Here is a 20,565-nt window from a genome sequence, read left to right as displayed (position 1 = left end):
CAAATATTAAAAATTGAAATTATTAATTAAATGAGGATAATATGGTAAATTCATACCTTTTCATATTAAAAAAAAATTAAAATTAAAAGAAAATCAGATAATGGATCCTATTTTTATGGAACACAACTACCCATTATTTTTTTTAATTCTAAAATAAAATTTAAAATTTTTTAAAAAAGCCTCTCACAGGGAATTGAGAAGTAAAGCACTTTAAATCTTAATTTAAAAAAAAAAAAATGGAGGCCAACGAAGATAAAAATATCGCAAATGTAAGTTAGGACAGTTGACCAAGATAGTATGCCCACCTCATTGCAGCCGAGTTCGAAACCCCTCTTTGTATATTAGAGTAGTTTAAAATATTTGTTAAAAGTCAAAAGAAAAAAAATGAAAAAAACTTACATCTTTACTATAGAAAGCCTCTAAAACTTGAATTTGGGTGTGAAAAATGAGTGCCCTACTAAGATCCAATTGGGTTGGGTGAAAACTGAGAAGCCTCAAACCAAAAATGAAAAACTGAGAAGCCCAAAACCAAAAAACTTTGGAAGCCCTGAACCTTGAGCCCTGAGCCCTGAGTCTCAAGTGACCAAGTCCGAGGCTTCCCCAATGGCTAGCGCTACGCTACTAGTAACTACTGGTATAAGTGCAAGTGCTCTTGTTAGCCTCCTCCCCCAGCCAGCAGCTTAACTAGTCCCCCTATATAAATTTATGTTATCGCCCACTTCGGTTCTGCCTGTTTTCCCTGCATCACAGCTCTCCTCTCTGTCTTCCTGTCTGATCCTTTCAACAGACTTTAGACTTGTCTTCCTCCGCCCTCTCTCTCTCTCTCTCTCTAGCTCCTCAGCTTCTGCTTCGTTTTTCGTGTCATTGTTGATGAACAACCTGACAAACAAAACCCATTCTTTTCTGATAATAATTTGACTTAGAGATTCTTCATTTCATTTACACACGGAGATGATGTTAATGTTGTGACTTGTGAGCCTGACTGGTGGGATTTTTCAGCGGATGATGATGAGGTCTGCCTGTTGCTCCTTTTCGTTTTCTTGGTTTTTGTTTTGTTTGATGGGTGAGTGGTCTGTCGTCTGTGTGATTCTCGACAAATTACCCTGACCCATTGATTGGTTTGTTGGTTGGTCGATTCCTGGGGATCGGATTTCATCATTTCTTCTTGTTTTCGTAAGCTTAATTTTGTTATCTATCTTTTGAATAATCGATCGTTTACTGGATGAGATCTTCTTCTCTCTTCGATTTTTCTACTTGGGTTTATGAAATCAGCCTCTGTTTCCAATCGGATTTGGTTGGCGAAGCAGAAATGCCTCAGTTGCCATAGAAACAGAGCTCCCTGTTTGGATTCCTCAGATTCAGCTCTTCGCTGTTAGCAGCAGAAAAAAGGTCTCTCCTTCGCAACATTCAAACCAGCTCTTTGTTGACCAGTTCCGATTCTCTACTGTGAATGAGATTAGATAATTCCCTGTTAACTTCCTTGCTCATCTTCAAAAATTTCATCTAAGATCTCGAGCTACGTCCTCTGTTTCAGTAACATAACCATCCAAGCCATTTCCTGGTTTGGTGATAGAAAATTAACATTTCAAAGAGCTATTTGATAGAAATTTGGGGTACTGGGTTATGAATAGTTCATGTAATGACTACCAATTGACATTGAATTGCTGTTCGATGTTATGAATTCGGCTGCATAAATAGATTTGCATTTGGATTTCGCTAATGGGTTGCTGTTGTTTTGTGTTTTACAGGTACCAGAGAGTGAGCCCAGATTGTGTCCCTTTGAGCAATGGCAAGAAGCCAGCCATGAGAGCCATATCCAAAGAAGATGGGTTGACAGAGACTCTCACAACCAGCACAGTTTCAACTTTAGAACCCACAAAACCATTCAGATTCCGATCCCAGCCCACAACCCAAGACCCGAACCAATCCCAATTCGGAGCCCGACCCACTTCACCCAACTCCGACAACCACCACCGGAGCCCGACCCAGAGGCAGGACAAGAGCCCCAGCCGGACCCCAAGCCCCAGCCGCGGCGCCGGCGATGTGTTATTGCAGTGGGGCCACAAGAAGCGGTCGAGAGTCTCGAGAACTGAGATCCGAGCAGTGACCGATGAGTCTTCTTCCTCAGCTCAAGCAAGGCAAGCTGGTGTGAAGCTGCAGAGAAGAGACAAGTCTATGCCGCCGCCGCCTCCTCCTCCACCCCTTTCTTCCTCCTCCGCAACGTCGTCGTTTTCCAATGGCAGACTTAGAAAGGAAGCCTCCGCGTTGCTTCCTAGCAGGTACCATATACCTACATCCCAACCTCTTTAATTATTTTGTTTTTATTTTATTTTTTTCCTACGGAATATTGTAATTTTATTGCTGAAGATCAATTGGTTAGATTTTTTTTTTTTTTGCCAAAAGATCAATTGGTAGATTGGGTTTTTTTTCAAAATATTTAAAGTCCTTTTCCTCCAATTACGGTGGTCTTTACTTTTTGGGTCATCGTCTTTAGTACGATTGGTTGAATCTGGCTTCATTCTCTGAGTCTCCCCATGCCCTATTTTCCCAATATATGTTATGAATTTATTGTGGATTTTTTTCCAATTTAGGTCTGAAGGCTGAGGTTTTGTTTTGTTATGTGTGGGAAACTGTTGAATCTTTGGATCAAGATCTAATTTCCAAAAAGCCATGTTCTTTTTGGTACAACAAACCCATGTTCTTGTTTAGCTGCTTGCTGCTGTTCAATCCAAGTTGAAAGATCACTTTTTTTTATATAATTTTCATCTAGTTTACCTTTTTACCCCTTGATATAGCATGCAATTTCATTAATCATCTCTCTCTCTCTCTCTCATGAGTCTCAGTCTCAGCTTTATCTCTCTTGGTCTCATATTGTGGGTGTCAAAAGACCAAGAGTTTTAAGTTCAAATGCTCTGTCTTGCTTCCTGTGGGTTTTGCTTTGTTTTGCACTTTTAGGCAGTAGGTTAGAATAATATTGTTCATAAATCCCCCTTGCTACCCTTTTGTCCTCTTCTTCAAAAGACAGAAAAACACAATCTCATCTCTTTGAAAATCATCTCCCCAATTTCCCTTTTTCTTTTTTTTCTTTTTTTTTATTATTGGAATTTGTAGTATTTAGATTAGATTTTCTTGGAGATAGTGAGAGTATTTTAGTAAATTAAGGATGCATAAATAGTAAGGTTAATATGCTTTTCTTCATTTAAGTGAATATTAAATTCTGTCTTTTTCTGTTGCCTTTCCCTCTGATTTATCTATCTGCCCTCCTGGAAGTGTAGAAGCTCCAAAGTCCCCACCTTTATTTTTTCCTGCATCCAATACCAAACACCACCTTCATCCATCTTCTGCTCACCCGTTTATTGCACCTCCTCTTTGGCCATGACCAGGAATTTAGAAGATCGATCTGCTGTGGTTAATGGGTCCCCATCAAGAAACCCAACTGGCGGCAGCAACAGCCGAGCTGTTTCTAGATCTACGGCTGGGAAAAGATCTCCTCCTCCTGAGAAAAATGACAGAAAGCTGCCTCCTTGCTCAGGCAGGTCATCAGCCAAAGATGACAAGCCAAATGGACCCTCTGTGCAAGTTGATCGTCTGCACCATGCTGATTCTGCTTCATTGCAATCGGACCAATTAGCTGCCACTGCTAATGGTGCCGCACCAGTTGCAGCAGCAGATAAGGTCAACTATGAAGTGGTTGAGTGGCCTAGAATTTATATTGCCCTGTCAAGAAAAGAGAAGGAAGATGATTTCCTTGCAATGAAAGGCACAAAGCTCCCCCAGAGACCCAAGAAAAGGGCCAAAAACATTGACAGAACCCTCCAGGTATAATAAATATATTATTATTCTTCAATTTTATCTGCATTCATATGTAATTTTTAATTTCTGGGTATTAACTGGAAACAACTTTTATTCATTTATTTTTTTGTGGGTTGTTGGGTTTTGGTTTTGGCAGTATTGTTTTCCAGGGATGTGGCTGTCTGACTTGACAAGGAATCGCTATGAGGTCAGGGAGAAGAAATGTGTGAAGAAGGTAATTTGCTGCACTGCTCATTCTTGCCTGTGAAAATTTTGCCAAATAAAATTTCCTTTCTGGTGCCAAATTTTCTGAAAAATATGAATTGCCCCTAGTACTTTTTTGCTTAGAGGGAATAATTGGGTACTTAAAGTGGAGAATAATAATAATTATGATGGTGAAAAGTGAAAAACAAAATTAATTATGATGGAGAATGAGTCATATAGATTATTACAGAATTAATTAACTAAATAATTTTGCTGTCCACTAATAAATTTGTGTTGATTATGGGTGGCTTGCATATGCAGCAAAAGCGAAGGGGACTCAAGGGAATGGAGAGCGTGGACAGCGATTCCGAGTAGTACTAGTATTTTATTCCCCCACAATGTAAAACTTATTCAAAAAATATGATAAAAACAAAAAAATTTGAGAGAGTGAGAGAGAGAGAGAGCCCTCTCCATCCAAAGTCAGTGGGACCCTTTTGATAGTCCACCTGCCCTTGCTTTGTAGGACACACCATGTCTTTGCTGTCGTTTTGATGAAGACGATCTGTCGTTTTGAGGAGCAGCGGCAAAGTAGCTGATATGAGATATGTTGTTGTTCTTGGGCTCAAGGGTAGTGGTGGGGGTTTTTTTTTTCGGAATTTGAAGCATTTTGTTGGGTCACGGACTGAGAGGTGTACAGTACAGACGACTTTAAAGAGCCTCATGACTTGGTCTGTGGGCCCCCAACTCTGCTTGCCTTTGATAAAAAATAACTAGAATTTTCTTTTCTTTTTCTTTTCAATGTTGTTTTTTTAATTAATTAATTTTAAATTTGTTGGGTTTCTGTCGTTGATTAATTTTGCCGTAAATCTTTTTGCTATTTTTCATGCTAATCTCGTGTACAAAGCTGCTTCATATGCAGTTTTCATCCCATCAATGACAAAAGCTGTTTCACTTTTCCATTTAAAAAAAAAAAGAAATATTGATCGACTTTTCTTTCTTTTAATTGGGTTTGGGCTCACAAATAGCTAACCAACTACATGGCCTTGTAAATAAAACTGTTGGATCAAATTAACTAACGACTAATCAATCTGATCCAATAATTAAAAGATAGATCATTATCAAAGGGCTTAACGCCTCATTATATAATGAGTAATACTATTTGGACACACAACATTGACACACTTAGTTGACACCCGCTAATGTGTCAATGTATCATTCGCTGAACAGAAAACGAGGAGAAAACAAGAGCAAATGATACATTGACACATCAGTGGGTGTCACTAAGTGTGTCAATGTTGTGTGTCCAAATAGAGAAAGAGGCTAATCTTACTAATGGGTAAAATTCAATGAAATATTAGTGGTAGTGGGTGTGCATAAATTCCACCACTAACTTTTGCAAAATGGTCAGCAAAAGTCAACGCACATGAGAGGGCTTTGAATTCCAACGCCATCAATTTCAATACTCATTATAACATTACGCGTTGTTTCTAGCCTCCTATAAATTCACTTGTATTTGTATTTTATGCATCAAATTAAGAAAACTTTGCATAATGGTAATGGATAGGTGCAATGCTAACTTATTCAACCCTACTTATCTCCTCAATATTGCTCACTATTTGCTCCTTTTCTCTTTGGCCTCTTCATGTCTACACCTTACTAAGCTTCGTTTGGTTGATGGATGCATCCAGGAAGAGAGGCAAGCACTTCTTAGCTTCAAACAACATCTTACCGATCCCTCCGGTAGGCTCTCTTGGGCTGGCCACAATTGCTGCCACTGGAAAGGGGTTTCATGCGACAACCGCAGCCGTCGTGTTACAAAGATTGACCTCCGTAACACATATGAAGATCGCTTGTTTGATGATTACGCTGACAATTATGGTGAAGAGTGGGACGAGGCAGCTTATGAAGAGTCTTGCTTGGGAGGTAAGATAACTTCATCTTTGCTCAGCTTGAAGCATTTAAGCTACCTAGACCTGAGTGACAATAACTTGCAAGGGATTAGCATTCTTTGCCAACTTCAAAGTTTGAGATATCTCAACATCTCATTTGCATCATCTGATGGAGAGATTCACAATTGCTTTTTCAATCTTACCAACCTCAAAAAACTTGATCTAAGTGGCATTTCTTTCAGTGGTCATTTTCCAAGCGAACTCGCAGGCCTCGAATCTTTGGAACACCTTGATTTGTCTCATAATTATCTGAAAGGCAAAATTCCCAAACTCATTGGAAACTTTTGCAATCTAAAGTTCTTAAGTCTCGAGGACAACACATTAGATGGGGGGATTCAAGAGCTTTTGAGCGGTTTCTCAAATTGTACCAATAATAGACTAGAGTCACTAGATTTGTCTTTTAATGAGTTTGTAACACAATTGCCTGCCTCCTTAGGAGTGCTAACAAACTTGCAGCATCTTCACCTTGAAGGCAATTCATTTTGGGGATCAATTCCAACTTCTGTTGGAAACTTGTCATCCTTGAAAACTCTAAACCTTCGCGGTAACAACATGAAAGGGTCCATTCCTGAAAGTTTTGGGCAACTTTCTGAGCTAGTTGACCTGGGTTTGTCTCAGAATTCATGGAAAGGCATTGTAACAGAAACACATTTGATGAATCTCACTAGATTGCGACATCTCGATGTGTCCACAGACCAACCTATGTGACTATGTCACTAATTTTCAGGGTGGCTTATGAATGGGTTCCTCCTTTCAAGCTCTACACAATTGACATTACCAATTGTGGTGTTGGTCCTGCCTTTTCTGTATGGCTTCAATCACAGACCGAACTGTCTGATGTCAACCTTCACAACACTGGAGTCTCAGACTCTATACCAGAAGAATGGTTCTTGAAGTTATCTTCCAAACTCCAACATATGGATTTATCTTACAACCAAATCCATGGAAGGCTTCCATTTCAATTCAAATGTCCAAATTTATATCATATAGATTTGAGTCACAATCATTTTGAAGGTCCACTCCCACTTTTATCTTCTAATGCCTCTATCCTCAATTTTCAAAGCAATTTATTTTCAGGGCCTATTCCCTTAGATTTTGGACAACTGATGCCCAAATTGGAAATTTTGTATCTTTCTGAGAATCATTTGAATGGTGCTATTCCAGCCTCTCTTTGCAACATGCAAAACTTGTCAATGCTCTCCCTAAGGAGGAACCAGTTAAGTGGAGACTTCCCTCAAGCATGGAATCTGTGGCACAATATAAGGGTAGTAGATGTGGCAGACAATAATCTCTCTGGCAATATTCCAAGTTCAATGGGTGTCCCAAGTTCTCTTATCATATTGAAGATGAACAACAACAATTTTGGCGGCAAAATTCCTTCCGGTTTGAAAAATTCAACATCTTTGTGCAGCATTGATCTTGGAGGCAACAAATTTACTGGAAGTGTTCCTTGGTGGATTGGATCAAACTTGTCCATGTTGTCTACTCTACGATTGCGATCCAACTTGTTAAGTGGACATATCCCCCACCAGTTGTGCTATCTTCCCTACCTTCACATCCTAGACCTTGGTGATAACAACTTTTCAGGGACAATTCCCAAGTGTTTGAAGAATTTGACTGCTCTGACCGTTTTTCCATACAATAATTATACCATGCCTACATATTATGATGTTCAAACCTCGGTTGTGTCTAAAGGAAGTGAACTCGTTTATTACAGGACTGCTTTGGAATGGGTATATAGCATTGATCTTTCATCAAATAATTTAGAAGGTGAAATCCCTGAAGAAATAACCAGCCTCATGTCATTAGGGACCTTGAACTTGTCAAGAAATCAATTAAGGGGAAGAATTCCCCCAAAGATTGGAAATTTACGATGGTTGGAAACTCTTGACCTCTCACACAATCACCTTTGTGGACAAATTCCTCAGAGTTTCTCCTCATTGACATTCTTGTCTCACGTGAACTTGTCTTATAACAACTTGACTGGAAGAATTCCTTTGGGCAACCAACTCCAGACGCTCAATGACTCATCCATTTATGGGGGCAATCCATCACTCTGTGGCCTTCCTCTTTTAACCAAGTGTCCGGGAGACGACACACCTAATAGACTACCTTTTCCTTCTAGTGGGGCAGGAGAGAACAAAGATGAAGGTGATGAAGGAATGCTTTGGTTCTATGTCAGCATCGTGCTCGGCTTCATTGTAGGCTTCTGGGGTGTTTGTGGCACATTACTCATAAAGAAGTCATGGAGGTATGCCTATTTTCGATTCTTTGATAACATCAAAGATAAGGTAGCGTTAGCAATTGCATTGAAAGTTAGTCGTCTGCAAAACAAATTTTGATTGGGAAAAAAACATTTCATTGAAGCTTAAACACTTGAGAAATTTGGTGAATTCATATAGTTGTATGCGTGATGCTGCTTTCTTCTATATATCTTGTAATATGTAATAAATAAGTCATCTGCAAAAAGACTCTGCTTGCATGTTCTGTAAACATTTATTTTCTGCTTGGATTTTGTACTTAATCAGTAGACTTGCAAACTTTATAAGTTTAGGTTTATACTTTACCCTAGGTCCAAGGTTCGAACTCCGCTCCCCTAACTATGGTTTGTCAAACAAAAACAAAGAAGAATTCGAAGGAAATTCAGAGAGTAGCATTCCGTTACAAATCAATCATTTTTAAGTAGGTTTTCAAGATCATGCCAATCACGATTAATTATTTTTTATTACCTTGAACATGACTTATAAATTTATTAATATTGAGTCCTTGGCCCCTTGTCTTCTCAATAGTCACCTACTAATGGATTTGTTAATCCACCTATATCAAAAGACTTGATGCCAAGACTTTGCAGGGTTTAGTCTTATTTATGCCAATAATTAATTTGCCAATCTAGCAAGCAAACTTGTAAAATGGGTTGAGGACTTTGAATATGGACATCCTTGTTTTCAATATTGATAGCTTCCTATAAATTTACTTATGCTCAGAAGCCATATGCAACAAATTAGGAAAGCTTTGCATAAAAATGGGTAACTTCAACCCTGCATATCACCTCAATGTTGCTCTCCACTATTTGCTATTTTTCTTCTTGGCATCTTCGTACCTACAAACTAGTGTGAAATCATGCATCGAGGAAGAGAGGCGCGCTCTTCTCACCTTTAAACAAGATCTTACTGATCCTTCAAGCAAGCTTTCTTCTTGGGTCGGTCAAAATTGCTGTCGGTGGAGAGGGATTTTATGCGAAAATCGCACAGGTCATGTTGCAAAGGTGGACCTTCGGAATCCGTATGTGCCATCCTATGATGATCAAGTATGGGACGAGGTGACTTATCAACGGTCTTTCTTGGGTGGTAAGATAAATCCATCATTGCTTAGCTTGAAGCATTTACAATACCTTGACCTAAGCAATAATAATTTTCATGAGATTCACATTCCAAAGTTTTTTGGGCAGCTTAAAAGTTTGCAATATCTCAACCTATCTGCTTCATCATTTGGGGGAGAGATTCCCCCTTTTCTTGGTAACTTGTCAAACTTGAATTACCTTGACCTCAGTTGGAATAACATGTTTTCACCAATATCTTTGAAAAACTTGAGCTGGCTACCTCATCTCTCTTTCCTAAAGTACCTTAATCTTGGAGGTCATGACCTTGGCAGCCAAGGAATAGGTTGGCTGAATGTTGTTAACAAGCTTCCTTCCTTATTAGAGTTGCACTTGCGTTCATGTGGAATTCAAAGCCTTCCATTCTCACTTCAGACCATTAACCTCACATCACTTTTAGTCCTTGATATCTCACATAATATAATTAATTCTTCACTTCCCGAATGGATTTCTAATCTAACTAGCCTCAGAAATCTTGATCTAAGCGTGAATTCTTTCAGTGGTCCCTTTCCCCATGAATTAGCAAGCCTCAAATCTCTTGAACACCTTGATTTATCCTACAATATCCTCCATGATCAAATCCCTAAATTCGTTGGAAATTTGTGCAACCTAAAGATCTTAAGTCTTGCCGGCAACAAATTTGACGGGGGCATTCGAGATCTTTTGACAGGTTTCACAAATTGTACCAACAACACATTGGAGTCACTAGATTTATCTTCTAATGGATTGGAAGGAGAATTGCCTGCAACCTTAGGGATGCTACACAATTTAGAGTATCTTGAACTCCATCATAACTACATGAATGGGTCCATTCCCGAAAGTTTGGGACAACTCTCTAAGCTAGCTCACCTAGATCTGTCTTGGAATTCATGGCAAGGCATTTTAACAGAATCCCATTTCTGTTGGAAAAATGGCTCACCTAAAAGGATACAAACTTTTTGGCGCTCAAAGGATGATTTTGAATCTGCCTAAAAGCGACCGGTCGCTGGACATTTGCGACCGGTCGTTTTGAAGCAGATTCGAAGTCTGGAGCTAAACCAAGGAGCGACCGGTCGCTAGTTCTTTGCGACCGGTCGCAGGAACACGAGCGACCGGTCGCTTGACATTTGCGACCGGTCGCTTAGAAGCAGATTCAAAGTCTGGAGGGAAAACTTCTGGCGACCGGTCGCCCATTCCTGACGACCGGTCGCTCCAGTCGTGCTGTGACGTTTCCTTACGTGTTTTCAACTGTGTTTTCAATGGCTATCGCTTTCCACATGATTTCAGAAGCTTTGTGGGTCACTTCTGAGTTAATTGAATGTTGACTACATGCTGGATAAGTTGGGAGAGCACTCATGGCTAGTTGGTTATCTTATTTCAAAGATATCACTCTCCATTTTCTGGTGTAAGTGGGAGGTGGCTGAGTTGGATTCTATTTACCTACTTGATCTGACATTTAGTCTAAGTGGTGACTAAAGGGAAGAACGTGGAGGACAAGCTGATATCTTATCTCTTGTCTATTGGCTTGTGTAGGAAATGGGGTGAAGTAAGATAACACAAGAGGATAAAACAAGTTGGATAATTAGGAAGTGGCTGGAGCAGAAGTTGGAGTTTTTTTTCTGTGAGAGTTTCAGAAAAGCCAAGTGTGAGAGCAAGAGAGTTCTCTAAGTGTATCAAGGTGTTGAGCAAGGGTGAGAGAGAAACAGATTGTGAGGGTAGTGTTCTAAGGGGGTTTCCTTTGTAAACCAAAGTTGTAACCTATCTTCATTAGTGAAATTTCTCAAGGAGATCACCAAAGAGGATGTAGGCAATTTGCTGAACCTCTATAAACACTTGTGTCATTTGTGCTTGGTTAATTTCTGTGTGTGTGTGTAAGACTCATCCATCATTGAGTTCTTTGTCTAAAGTCCATCAACAACAAGATCTTAAAAGGGCAGTGAGTTAGTCATTAATTCACAACAAGTGGTATCAGAGCTGTGTTTGGCAGCTGGTGCTAGTTCTTCTCTTGGAGTGCTAGTGTGTTGAAGATGGCAAGTGACATGGAAGCTGAGAGTGGTAGCAGTTCACAGCATATGAAGCAACCACAAGTAGCAAGCATGAAGGTGGAGTTAAAGCCTTTCACAGGGAAGGAGAACTTCACTCTTTGGCAACGAAGGATGAGGTCAGCTCTTACACAACAACAGCTCCATGTTGTGTTGGTTGGCAAGGAGAAGAAGCCAGCAAGCATGACGGATGATGAGTGGGGAGTTCTTGACGAGTTAGCCAGAGGAGCTATCGAAAACTATCTCTCCGATGAGGTGCTCATCAACGTGATAAAGGATACAGCGAAGCAAACATGGGAGAAGCTCGAAGAGATGTTTGCAGGGAAATCGTTGTCCAACAAACTCTTCCTCAAGGAAGAACTCCTAAATCTTCGGATGGAGGAGGGAGGAAATCTAATGGAACATCTAAGTAGTTTCAATAGATGTGTTGCTGACTTGCAGAGAATGGATGTGAATTATAGTCCGGAGGATAAGGCTCTCATGTTGTTGACATCCTTACCTTCGTCCTATAAACACTTTCGAACCACTCTTATGTTCGGAAAGGTTACTCTTGATTTTGAGCCTGTGGTGCAAGACATCATGACACACCATAGGATGACTCAACGTTCGGGAGAAAACTCTCAAGGCGAAGGTCTAGTTGCAAAGACCGGAGAGAGAGGTCGTTCAAAGAGGCGTGAAGGCAAGAAAGTCAATAGAGGAAGGTCCAAATCCAAGGCGAAAGATGGTTGTTTCGAGTGTGGGTCAAAGGAGCATTTTAAAAAGAATTGCCCCATATGGAAGGAGAAGAAGAACAAAGGGAAGAATGCAGCGAACACAGCGGAGGATGTCACAGAAAGTGATGGTGAGCTTTTGTGTGTTAATAGCAATGTTAAAACAAATGCATTGGCTAATTCTTCAAGGTGTTCCTCTTCCGATTGGATTTTGGATTCCGGATGCTCATATCATATGTGCTCAAACAAGGAGTGGTTTGACACGTATGAGAAAGAAGATAGCAGTGAAGTGATGATGGGGGATGGCTCAATGTGTAGAGTCAAAGGAACCGGTACAATCAAGGTGAAGATGCATGATGGGGCTGTTAGGACGCTTGGAATGGTAAGGCATATTCCAAAGTTGCGTAAGAATCTCATTTCCCTTGGAACTCTTGATAAGAATGGTTATTCATTCAAAGCAAATGGAGGGAAACTCATAGTCTCAAAAGGTTCACTTGTGATTATGAAGGGAGAGATACAACCTAACTGTCTATATAGGTTGTGTGGTACAACAATCATAGGTGGAGCAGCTGTATCTACAAGCAAGGACTCGGAAGATGAAACTCAGCTTTGGCATTTGAGGCTAGGGCACATGAGTGAGAGGGGCATGCAGGAACTATACAACAGAAAATTGTTGAAAGGTGTTCAAAGTTGCAAGCTTGAGTTCTGCAGATTTTGTACCATGGGAAAGCAATCCAAAATAGCTTTCAAGCAACGAAACAAAGAGGAAGAAAGCACGGGTGTGCTTGATTATATTCACACGGATGTATGGGGGCCATCACCGGTTAAATCGAAGGGTGGAGCTCGCTATTTTGTGACTTTCTTGGATGATTTTTCCAGGAAGGTTTGGGTCTACTTCATGAAGGAGAAATCTGAGGTCTTCACCAAATTCAAAGAGTGGAAGGCGGAAGTAGAGAACCTAACCGGAAGAAAGATCAAGATCCTAAAGAGTGACAATGGTGGTGAATATAAGGACAGCAAGTTCCTTGAGTTTTGCAAAAGTGAAGGCATTAAGAGGCACTTTACCGTGAAGAAGACACCCCAACAAAATGGAGCTGCGGAGAGGATGAACCGAACTCTCATGGAGCGTGAGAGATGTATGAGAATTCATGCAGGGTTGCCCGAATCTTTTTGGGCAGAAACGGTTAACCACGCTGCCTATTTGGTTAACCGATCGCCTTCAAGAAATCTTGAGTTCAAGTGTGCAGAGGAGGTATGGTCTAATAAGTCAATTGATTATTCGAATCTTAAGGTGTTTGGGTGCAGTGCATTTGCACTTATTCCTAGTGATGAAAGATCCAAGTTGAAGCCAAAGTCTCTTGAATGTATTTTCATTGGATTTGAGAGTGGTGTGAAGGGCTACAAGCTGTGGGATCCAGTGAACCACAAGAAGATACTCAGCAGAAATGTTGTGTTTGATGAGAAGACCATACCTATGAACAAAGTCAAGAATTCAGAGGCAAAGGAGGATGTTGTTGAGAAAGAAACAACCATTGAAGTTCCACTCAAGAAGGTGTCAAGAAAGACTTCACGGAAACAGCCAACTGAAGACGTTCAAGAGGAGGTGGAGTCTGACATTGAAGAGGAAGAAGCTGGGCAGCATCAACAACACACTCAAGAAGAAGAAGAGGCTCAAGAACAGGTGGAGCCTTCATCTATAGCTCGATCCAGGCCCAAGAGAACCATCAAACCACCTCATAGGTTTGGATGGGAGACGGATGCAGTTCACTATGCCCTAAATGCTAGTGAAGAAGAACCAACCACGTTCCAAGAAGCTGTTGAGAACAAGGAACGGGAAAGTTGGATGGAAGCTATGATGCAAGAGATGGAATCTCTACACCAAAACTCAGTTTGGGAGTTGGTTCCTAAACCCAAAGGTCGCAAGGTTATTGGCTGCAAATGGGTGTTTAGGAAGAAAGAAGAAATGCATGAGAAGGGTGCCACCTTATTCAAAGCTCGGTTGGTGGCAAAAGGATTCTTACAAAAGGAGGGAGTTGATTATGATGAAATCTTCTCTCCGGTGGTGAAACATACTTCTATACGACTACTACTCTCCATAGTAGCACAAGAGGACATGGAGGTGGAGCAAATGGATGTGAAGACTGCTTTCCTTCATGGTGAATTGGAGGAAGACATCTACATGAGCCAACCTCAAGGGTTCATTGAAGCAGGGAAGGAAAATCTGGTTTGCAGGTTGAAGAAGTCTTTGTATGGGCTGAAGCAATCTCCAAGGCAGTGGAACAAGTGCTTTGATTCTTTCATGATGAAGATTGGGTATAGAAGATGTGAATCTGATTGTTGTGTTTACTCTCATGCATTCAAGGATGGTAACTTCATCCTTTTGCTTCTTTATGTTGATGACATGCTAATTGCATGTAAGGACATGTCAAAAATCCAGAATTTGAAGACATTGCTTGGAAAGGAGTTTGACATGAAGGATCTTGGTGCTGCACAAAAGATCCTAGGAATGGAGATAAGGAGAGACAGAAAGGAAGGCAAGTTGTGGCTGTCACAATGCAAGTACATTTCCAAGGTACTTGAAAGGTTTAATATGATGGATTGCAAACCGGTGTCTACTCCTTTGGCGGAGCATTTTAAGTTAAGTGCAAAAGAATGTCCTTCTACGAATGTGGAGAAGGAAGAAATGAGTAAAGTTCCATATGCAAGCTTGGTAGGGTGTCTCATGTATGCAATGGTGTGCACACGCCCCGACTTAGCCCAAGCCGTTAGTGTGGTGTCAAGGTATATGGCGAATCCTGGAAGGCAACATTGGACAGCAGCAAAATGGATTCTCAGGTACTTGAAGGGCACCAAAAGGCTTGGGATATTGTTTGAAAGACAACAAGGAAATGCATGTGTGTCGGGGTATGTAGATTCTGATTATGCAGGAGATTTAGACAAGAGGAGATCCACCACAGGATATGTCTTCACTTGTGGTGGAGGACCGATTAGTTGGAGAGCAGTGTTACAATCGGTTAGTGCCTTGTCTACTACGGAAGCGGAGTATATGGCTTTAACGGAAGCTTCAAAAGAAGCGGTATGGCTGAAGAGATTGGCAAAGGAATTCGGGATAGCTCAAGACTTGGTGGTGATTCTAAGTGACAGTCAAAGTGCTATTTGCTTAGTAAAGAATCAAGTGTTCCATGGGAGGTCCAAACACATTGATGTGAGATACCACCGGATAAGGGATTGGGTGAATGATGGAGACATCACAATAATGAAGGTTCATACAAATGAGAACGCTTCAGATTGCCTAACAAAGCCAGTCACAACAGCAAAGTTCAAGCATTGTTTGAGCTTGCTCAATCTTGTTACATGCTAAAGATTGAGGTGGAGTTCTTGAGAGTTATCAGGGCGATTCTCAAGACATTACAGATGTCCTGGAAGGCAATGATGTCCACAAGGAGTATTAGGCTCGCCATGGTGGAGATTGTTGGAAAAATGGCTCACCTAAAAGGATACAAACTTTTTGGCGCTCAAAGGATGATTTTGAATCTGCCTAAAAGCGACCGGTCGCTGGACATTTGCGACCGGTCGTTTTGAAGCAGATTCGAAGTCTGGAGCTAAACCAAGGAGCGACCGGTCGCTAGTTCTTTGCGACCGGTCGCAGGAACACGAGCGACCGGTCGCTTGACATTTGCGACCGGTCGCTTAGAAGCAGATTCAAAGTCTGGAGGGAAAACTTCTGGCGACCGGTCGCCCATTCCTGACGACCGGTCGCTCCAGTCGTGCTGTGACGTTTCCTTACGTGTTTTCAACTGTGTTTTCAATGGCTATCGCTTTCCACATGATTTCAGAAGCTTTGTGGGTCACTTCTGAGTTAATTGAATGTTGACTACATGCTGGATAAGTTGGGAGAGCACTCATGGCTAGTTGGTTATCTTATTTCAAAGATATCACTCTCCATTTTCTGGTGTAAGTGGGAGGTGGCTGAGTTGGATTCTATTTACCTACTTGATCTGACATTTAGTCTAAGTGGTGACTAAAGGGAAGAACGTGGAGGACAAGCTGATATCTTATCTCTTGTCTATTGGCTTGTGTAGGAAATGGGGTGAAGTAAGATAACACAAGAGGATAAAACAAGTTGGATAATTAGGAAGTGGCTGGAGCAGAAGTTGGAGTTTTTTTTCTGTGAGAGTTTCAGAAAAGCCAAGTGTGAGAGCAAGAGAGTTCTCTAAGTGTATCAAGGTGTTGAGCAAGGGTGAGAGAGAAACAGATTGTGAGGGTAGTGTTCTAAGGGGGTTTCCTTTGTAAACCAAAGTTGTAACCTATCTTCATTAGTGAAATTTCTCAAGGAGATCACCAAAGAGGATGTAGGCAATTTGCTGAACCTCTATAAACACTTGTGTCATTTGTGCTTGGTTAATTTCTGTGTGTGTGTGTAAGACTCATCCATCATTGAGTTCTTTGTCTAAAGTCCATCAACAACAAGATCTTAAAAGGGCAGTGAGTTAGTCATTAATTCACAACAATTTCATCAATCTCACAAGATTAGTATACCTTGTAGTAATCATGGGCCAACCTCTGTCCCTCAGTTTTAATGTGGCTTATGATTGGATTCCTCCCTTCAAGCTTGATAGAATTTCCATTGAGAACTGTCAAGTAGGTCCTGGCTTTCCACTGTGGCTTCAATTTCAAACTGAAGTATCTTCCGTCTACCTTCGAAATATTGGAATCTCGGATTCCATTCCAGAGGACTGGTTCTTGAAGCTATCTTCCCATGTCATATATTTGGATTTATCTTACAACCAAATCAAGGGAAAGCTTCCATCCCAATTGAAATTTCCAAATTTAAAGTTCATAGATTTGAGCCATAATCAATTTGAGGGACCACTCCCAATTTGGTACACCAATGCCACTGTGCTTAGTCTTGAAAGCAATTTGTTTTTTGGGCCAATTCCCTCCAATGTTAACCAGCTTTTTCCCAACTTGCAAGAATTGTATCTTTCAGAGAATCATTTGAATGGTACTATTCCACTTTCTATTTGCAACATAGAAGGTCTTTCAATCCTTTCCCTGAGGAGCAATCAGTTGCATGGAGAATTCCCTCAAGCATGGAGTTTGTGGAGCAGAATGTATGTTGTGGATGTTGCCAACAACAGTCTTTCTGGTAATATCCCCAGTTCAATGGGTGTCCCAAGTTCTCTTCTTATATTAAAGATGAACGACAACAATTTTCGGGGCGAAATTCCTTCTTCCTTGAAAAATTCTTCTTTTGTGATGGGCATTGATCTTGGAGGCAACCAACTCACTGGAAATGTACCTTCATGGATAGATTCAAACATGCCTCAGTTGTCAATGCTACGATTGCGATCCAACTCTTTAAGTGGACATATCCCCCGTCAGTTGTGCTATCTTCCCTCCCTTCATATCCTAGACCTTGGCCGCAACAACTTTTCAGGGACAATTCCAGACTGTTTGAACAATATGACATGTCTCCTCTATGATGATCTCACCAATAATAAAAATATGTCAGCAATTTATGATGCTCATACGACCGTGACGTCGAAAGGCCAAGATCTTGACTACTACAAGACTTTGGATTTGGTATATAGCATTGATCTCTCATCAAATAATTTAGAAGGTGAAATACCTGAAGGAATAATCAGCCTCATTGGATTGGGTACTTTAAACTTTTCGATGAATCAATTAAGTGGAAGCATTCCCTCCAAGATTGGGAACTTACATTTGCTGGAAACTCTTGATCTCTCATACAACCACCTTTCAGGAAAAATTCCCCAAAGCATTTCATCTCTAACCTTCTTGTCCCATTTAAATTTATCTTATAACAATTTGAGTGGAAGAATTCCTTCGGGCAGCCAACTCCAAGTGCTCGAGAATAATTCGTCCATTTACAAAGGCAATCCATCATTGTGTGGGGTTCCTCTTTCAACTAAGTGCCCGGGAGATGACAATATTACTCCTAATAAGGATCCAGAAGACAAGAATGAAGATGATGAGGATGATAAAGGAGTGGTTTGGTTCTACGTGAGCTTGGGACTTGGCTTCATTGTTGGCTTCTGGGGTGTTTGTGGAACATTAGTCCTAAAGAAATCATGGAGGTATGCCTATTTTCGATTCTTTGACGGTATAAAAGATAAAGTGGCATTAGCAATTGCATTGAAAGTGGCTCGTTTGCAAAGGAAATCTTGATAATTGGAGAAGAAAAGATAGGTTTGTTTATTTTGGAGGTGTTGCAGGCTCTGCATTTGGGGCTTGTTGGACAGTTTGTTCCTCATTTGATTTTGTTGTATCGAACTAGTGTTTGTTGTAAGCTGTTGGTGTGCTTTTGATTTTAGCTACTGATCATGGTAAAATTATAAATAATATAATAAGTTAATAAACAAAATCAGCAAACCCTTAATTTTATATATTAATACAATAATGACAATGCATGGAATACGAAGAGATGATGATGAAGAAACCGTTTGGGAATATGAGAATGAAGCTCTAAGCCTTTCAAAAATTCGTTAGAATGTAAAATACAAATTTCATACGAAGCCTAAACATGCAAACGTACCTGTAGAATACAAATACATAGTAATACACTATAGGTAGTAAAATAATCCACGAATCCTGCCAACATAAATCCTAAAGAAATCATGGAGGTGTGCCTATTTTCAATTTTTCGATGACATCAAAGATAAGAAGTCAGTAACAATTGCATTGAAATTGGCTCATTTGTAAAGGATGTTTTGATTGGAAAAGAAAAGGCTAGTTTTGAGGTGTTTGAAGCTCTGCATTTGGGCTTCTGCTTGCTTTTGTTGTTTGGTTCTGGCACCTAAGAGACCCTGTCTCTTTGCTTTGTTTCACGATCGGCCTGGTTTCTCCTAGGCAATTCCAGAAGAGTGGTTCTTGAAGATATCTTTGCAACTCATTTGTCTTTCAATCAAATTAGCGGGAGGCTTCCACTCCGGTTAAAATGTCCAAATTTATATCACATTAATTTGAGTCATAATCAATTTGAAGTTCCACTTCCACTCTTGTCAGCTAATGCCTCCATCCTTGATGCCCACATTGCAAGGATTGTATCTTTCTGATAATCAGTTGAAAGGTACAATTTCCCCCCATCATTTGTAACATATATACAAAGTTTGTCCATCTTTTCACTGAGAAACAATCAGTTATATGGAGAATTCCCACAAACATGGAGTTTGTGGCCCTTAATACTAATTGTAGATGTTGGACACAATCAGAGTCCCAAGCTCACTTCTTGTATCAAAGCTGAACGATAACAATCTTGGGGGCAGAATTCCTTCTTCTAGTTGTATGCTTAATGCTGCTTTCTTCTATATATATATCTTGTAATATGTAATAACTCTTCTGCTAAAAGACTCTGCTTGCATGTTCTGTAAACATTTTTATTTTCTGCTTTAATTACACTAGAAGAAAATAGTACATAGCTTGTGTAGGCTTATTGCCATTCTTTCTAACTTATTGGCTTATTGGCAACCACACCTTTTTTTTACCCCCCAAATTGGCAACCACACTTGATTTAGATTAGTTTGGACTATTTGGCCCTTGGTGAGCTTATTGGCTCCACAACATAGTTTAATTTGGGTAGCTCTTGCCTCCCTTACTTGAGAGTTGCATTCAGACATACCCACAACCTCGAGCTGGAAAATCTTACACATGACATCCAAAATAACTAGCTAAATTAGGTTGCTAACTTATTGGTTGCTAAAATATCGATATCGATAATTTCGCTCACACTTCAGCAAAATTTTGTTAAAATATCGGTGTAATATCGCTAAAATATTGAAAATATCGATGTAAAGGAAAAAAAAAAAAGAAAAAAAAAAGGGAGAAAAAAAAAGCACAATGGTGATTTGAACCCTTCTCATTTTACTCCTCCAACACCTTAACCATCATATCACTTATGTTTTTGTGATAATATGCTAACATATTTATATTTATATGGGTGGCATGTTAACAATTACATGCAAAACTATTTTGGGGATTTATCATTTGATAACTACTCTTCACAATACACTTACTCTACACATAGAGATGATGAAGATAGTGAAAAATTTGAACCTCATAAGAACTCTATGTGGTACTAAATCACTCGTGTATCTTACCATGCAATGTATAAAGTGTAAAATATTGTAGTAAATCATTATATATAAATGATTATGGTGTGTTTAATCTTTTTTGATTAATTACTACATATTTTCTACACTCACAGTGTTTGCCAGCTCGCTGTATAATCAACTTAAATCAGTTAAATTCATCATGCAATGCATTTCCTTCTAATTTTTTGTGATAAACTAATAGATATTTGACTAAATAAACATTCTCCAAAGTTTTAATAAAAAATTTTCAAGTTTTTTTACAATTTCCGTGGTTTTTATTCAATTTTTATTGATATCGATAATATCCCGATATTTCCATCAAATTTCCGTGTTTTTGGATTACCGATATTTCCGATATCATCGATATTTTAGACCTTGCTCATGATTGCCTTGGAATTG

At 39.9% G+C, this 20,565-nt stretch overlaps 4 protein-coding genes across 7 annotated transcripts; all 4 read left to right on the top strand.

The window, feature by feature from the left end:
• Nucleotides 1-654: 654 nt before the first annotated feature.
• LOC110763625 (Serine/Threonine-kinase, putative (DUF1639)) lies at nucleotides 655-4,837 on the top strand. 4 transcript variants are annotated; one of them, XM_088251930.1, is made up of 5 exons: nucleotides 655-1,013; nucleotides 1,749-2,279; nucleotides 3,276-3,819; nucleotides 3,950-4,027; nucleotides 4,318-4,837. In XM_088251930.1, exons 1-5 carry the CDS (start codon nucleotides 1,003-1,005, stop codon nucleotides 4,369-4,371), a joined length of 1,218 nt encoding a protein of 405 aa, XP_088108056.1. In that variant the 5' UTR covers nucleotides 655-1,002; the 3' UTR covers nucleotides 4,372-4,837. The 4 variants fall into 4 exon arrangements, with proteins under 4 accessions (XP_088108056.1, XP_088108058.1, XP_021822142.1 ...); XM_088251932.1 differs by having other exon boundaries at nucleotides 655-1,063; XM_021966450.2 differs by having other exon boundaries at nucleotides 656-1,013; nucleotides 3,384-3,819.
• A 715-nt stretch (nucleotides 4,838-5,552) lies between these two features.
• Nucleotides 5,553-6,653, top strand: LOC110763656 (uncharacterized). Its single transcript, XM_021966488.2, has one exon. The coding sequence runs from the start codon at nucleotides 5,553-5,555 to the stop codon at nucleotides 6,651-6,653; it is 1,101 nt and encodes a 366-aa protein (XP_021822180.2).
• A 2-nt stretch (nucleotides 6,654-6,655) lies between these two features.
• On the top strand, nucleotides 6,656-8,425 carry LOC110763650 (receptor-like protein EIX2). The gene has a single exon (XM_021966482.2). The coding sequence runs from the start codon at nucleotides 6,656-6,658 to the stop codon at nucleotides 8,285-8,287; it is 1,632 nt and encodes a 543-aa protein (XP_021822174.2). The 3' UTR covers nucleotides 8,288-8,425.
• Nucleotides 8,426-8,948: 523 nt separating this feature from the next.
• Nucleotides 8,949-18,253, top strand: LOC110763654 (receptor-like protein EIX1). Its single transcript, XM_088251929.1, has 2 exons — nucleotides 8,949-10,216; nucleotides 16,563-18,253. The coding sequence occupies exons 1-2, from the start codon at nucleotides 8,968-8,970 to the stop codon at nucleotides 18,242-18,244; spliced, it is 2,931 nt and encodes a 976-aa protein (XP_088108055.1). The 5' UTR covers nucleotides 8,949-8,967; the 3' UTR covers nucleotides 18,245-18,253.
• Nucleotides 18,254-20,565: the final 2,312 nt, after the last annotated feature.

Source organism: Prunus avium, chromosome 4, assembly GCF_965620075.1.
Source record: "Prunus avium chromosome 4, drPruAviu1.hap1.1, whole genome shotgun sequence".
Taxonomy (NCBI): domain Eukaryota; kingdom Viridiplantae; phylum Streptophyta; class Magnoliopsida; order Rosales; family Rosaceae; genus Prunus; species Prunus avium.
This window is presented reverse-complemented; position numbering and strand designations above follow the sequence as displayed.

Excerpts from the sequence above, each read along its gene's own strand:
- LOC110763654 (XM_088251929.1), top strand. The coding sequence starts at position 8,968 with ATGGGTAACTTCAACCCTGCATATCACCTCAATGTTGCTCTCCACTAT. Across the intron at positions 10,217-16,562 it reads AGGCATTTTAACAGAATCCC|ATTTCATCAATCTCACAAGA; the intron begins ATTTCTGTTGGA and ends TAATTCACAACA.
- LOC110763650 (XM_021966482.2), top strand. The coding sequence starts at position 6,656 with ATGTCACTAATTTTCAGGGTGGCTTATGAATGGGTTCCTCCTTTCAAG.
- LOC110763625 (XM_088251930.1), top strand. Across the intron at positions 2,280-3,275 it reads TCCGCGTTGCTTCCTAGCAG|AAGCTCCAAAGTCCCCACCT; the intron begins GTACCATATACC and ends CTGGAAGTGTAG. Across the intron at positions 3,820-3,949 it reads ACATTGACAGAACCCTCCAG|TATTGTTTTCCAGGGATGTG; the intron begins GTATAATAAATA and ends TGGTTTTGGCAG.
- LOC110763656 (XM_021966488.2), top strand. The coding sequence starts at position 5,553 with ATGGATAGGTGCAATGCTAACTTATTCAACCCTACTTATCTCCTCAAT.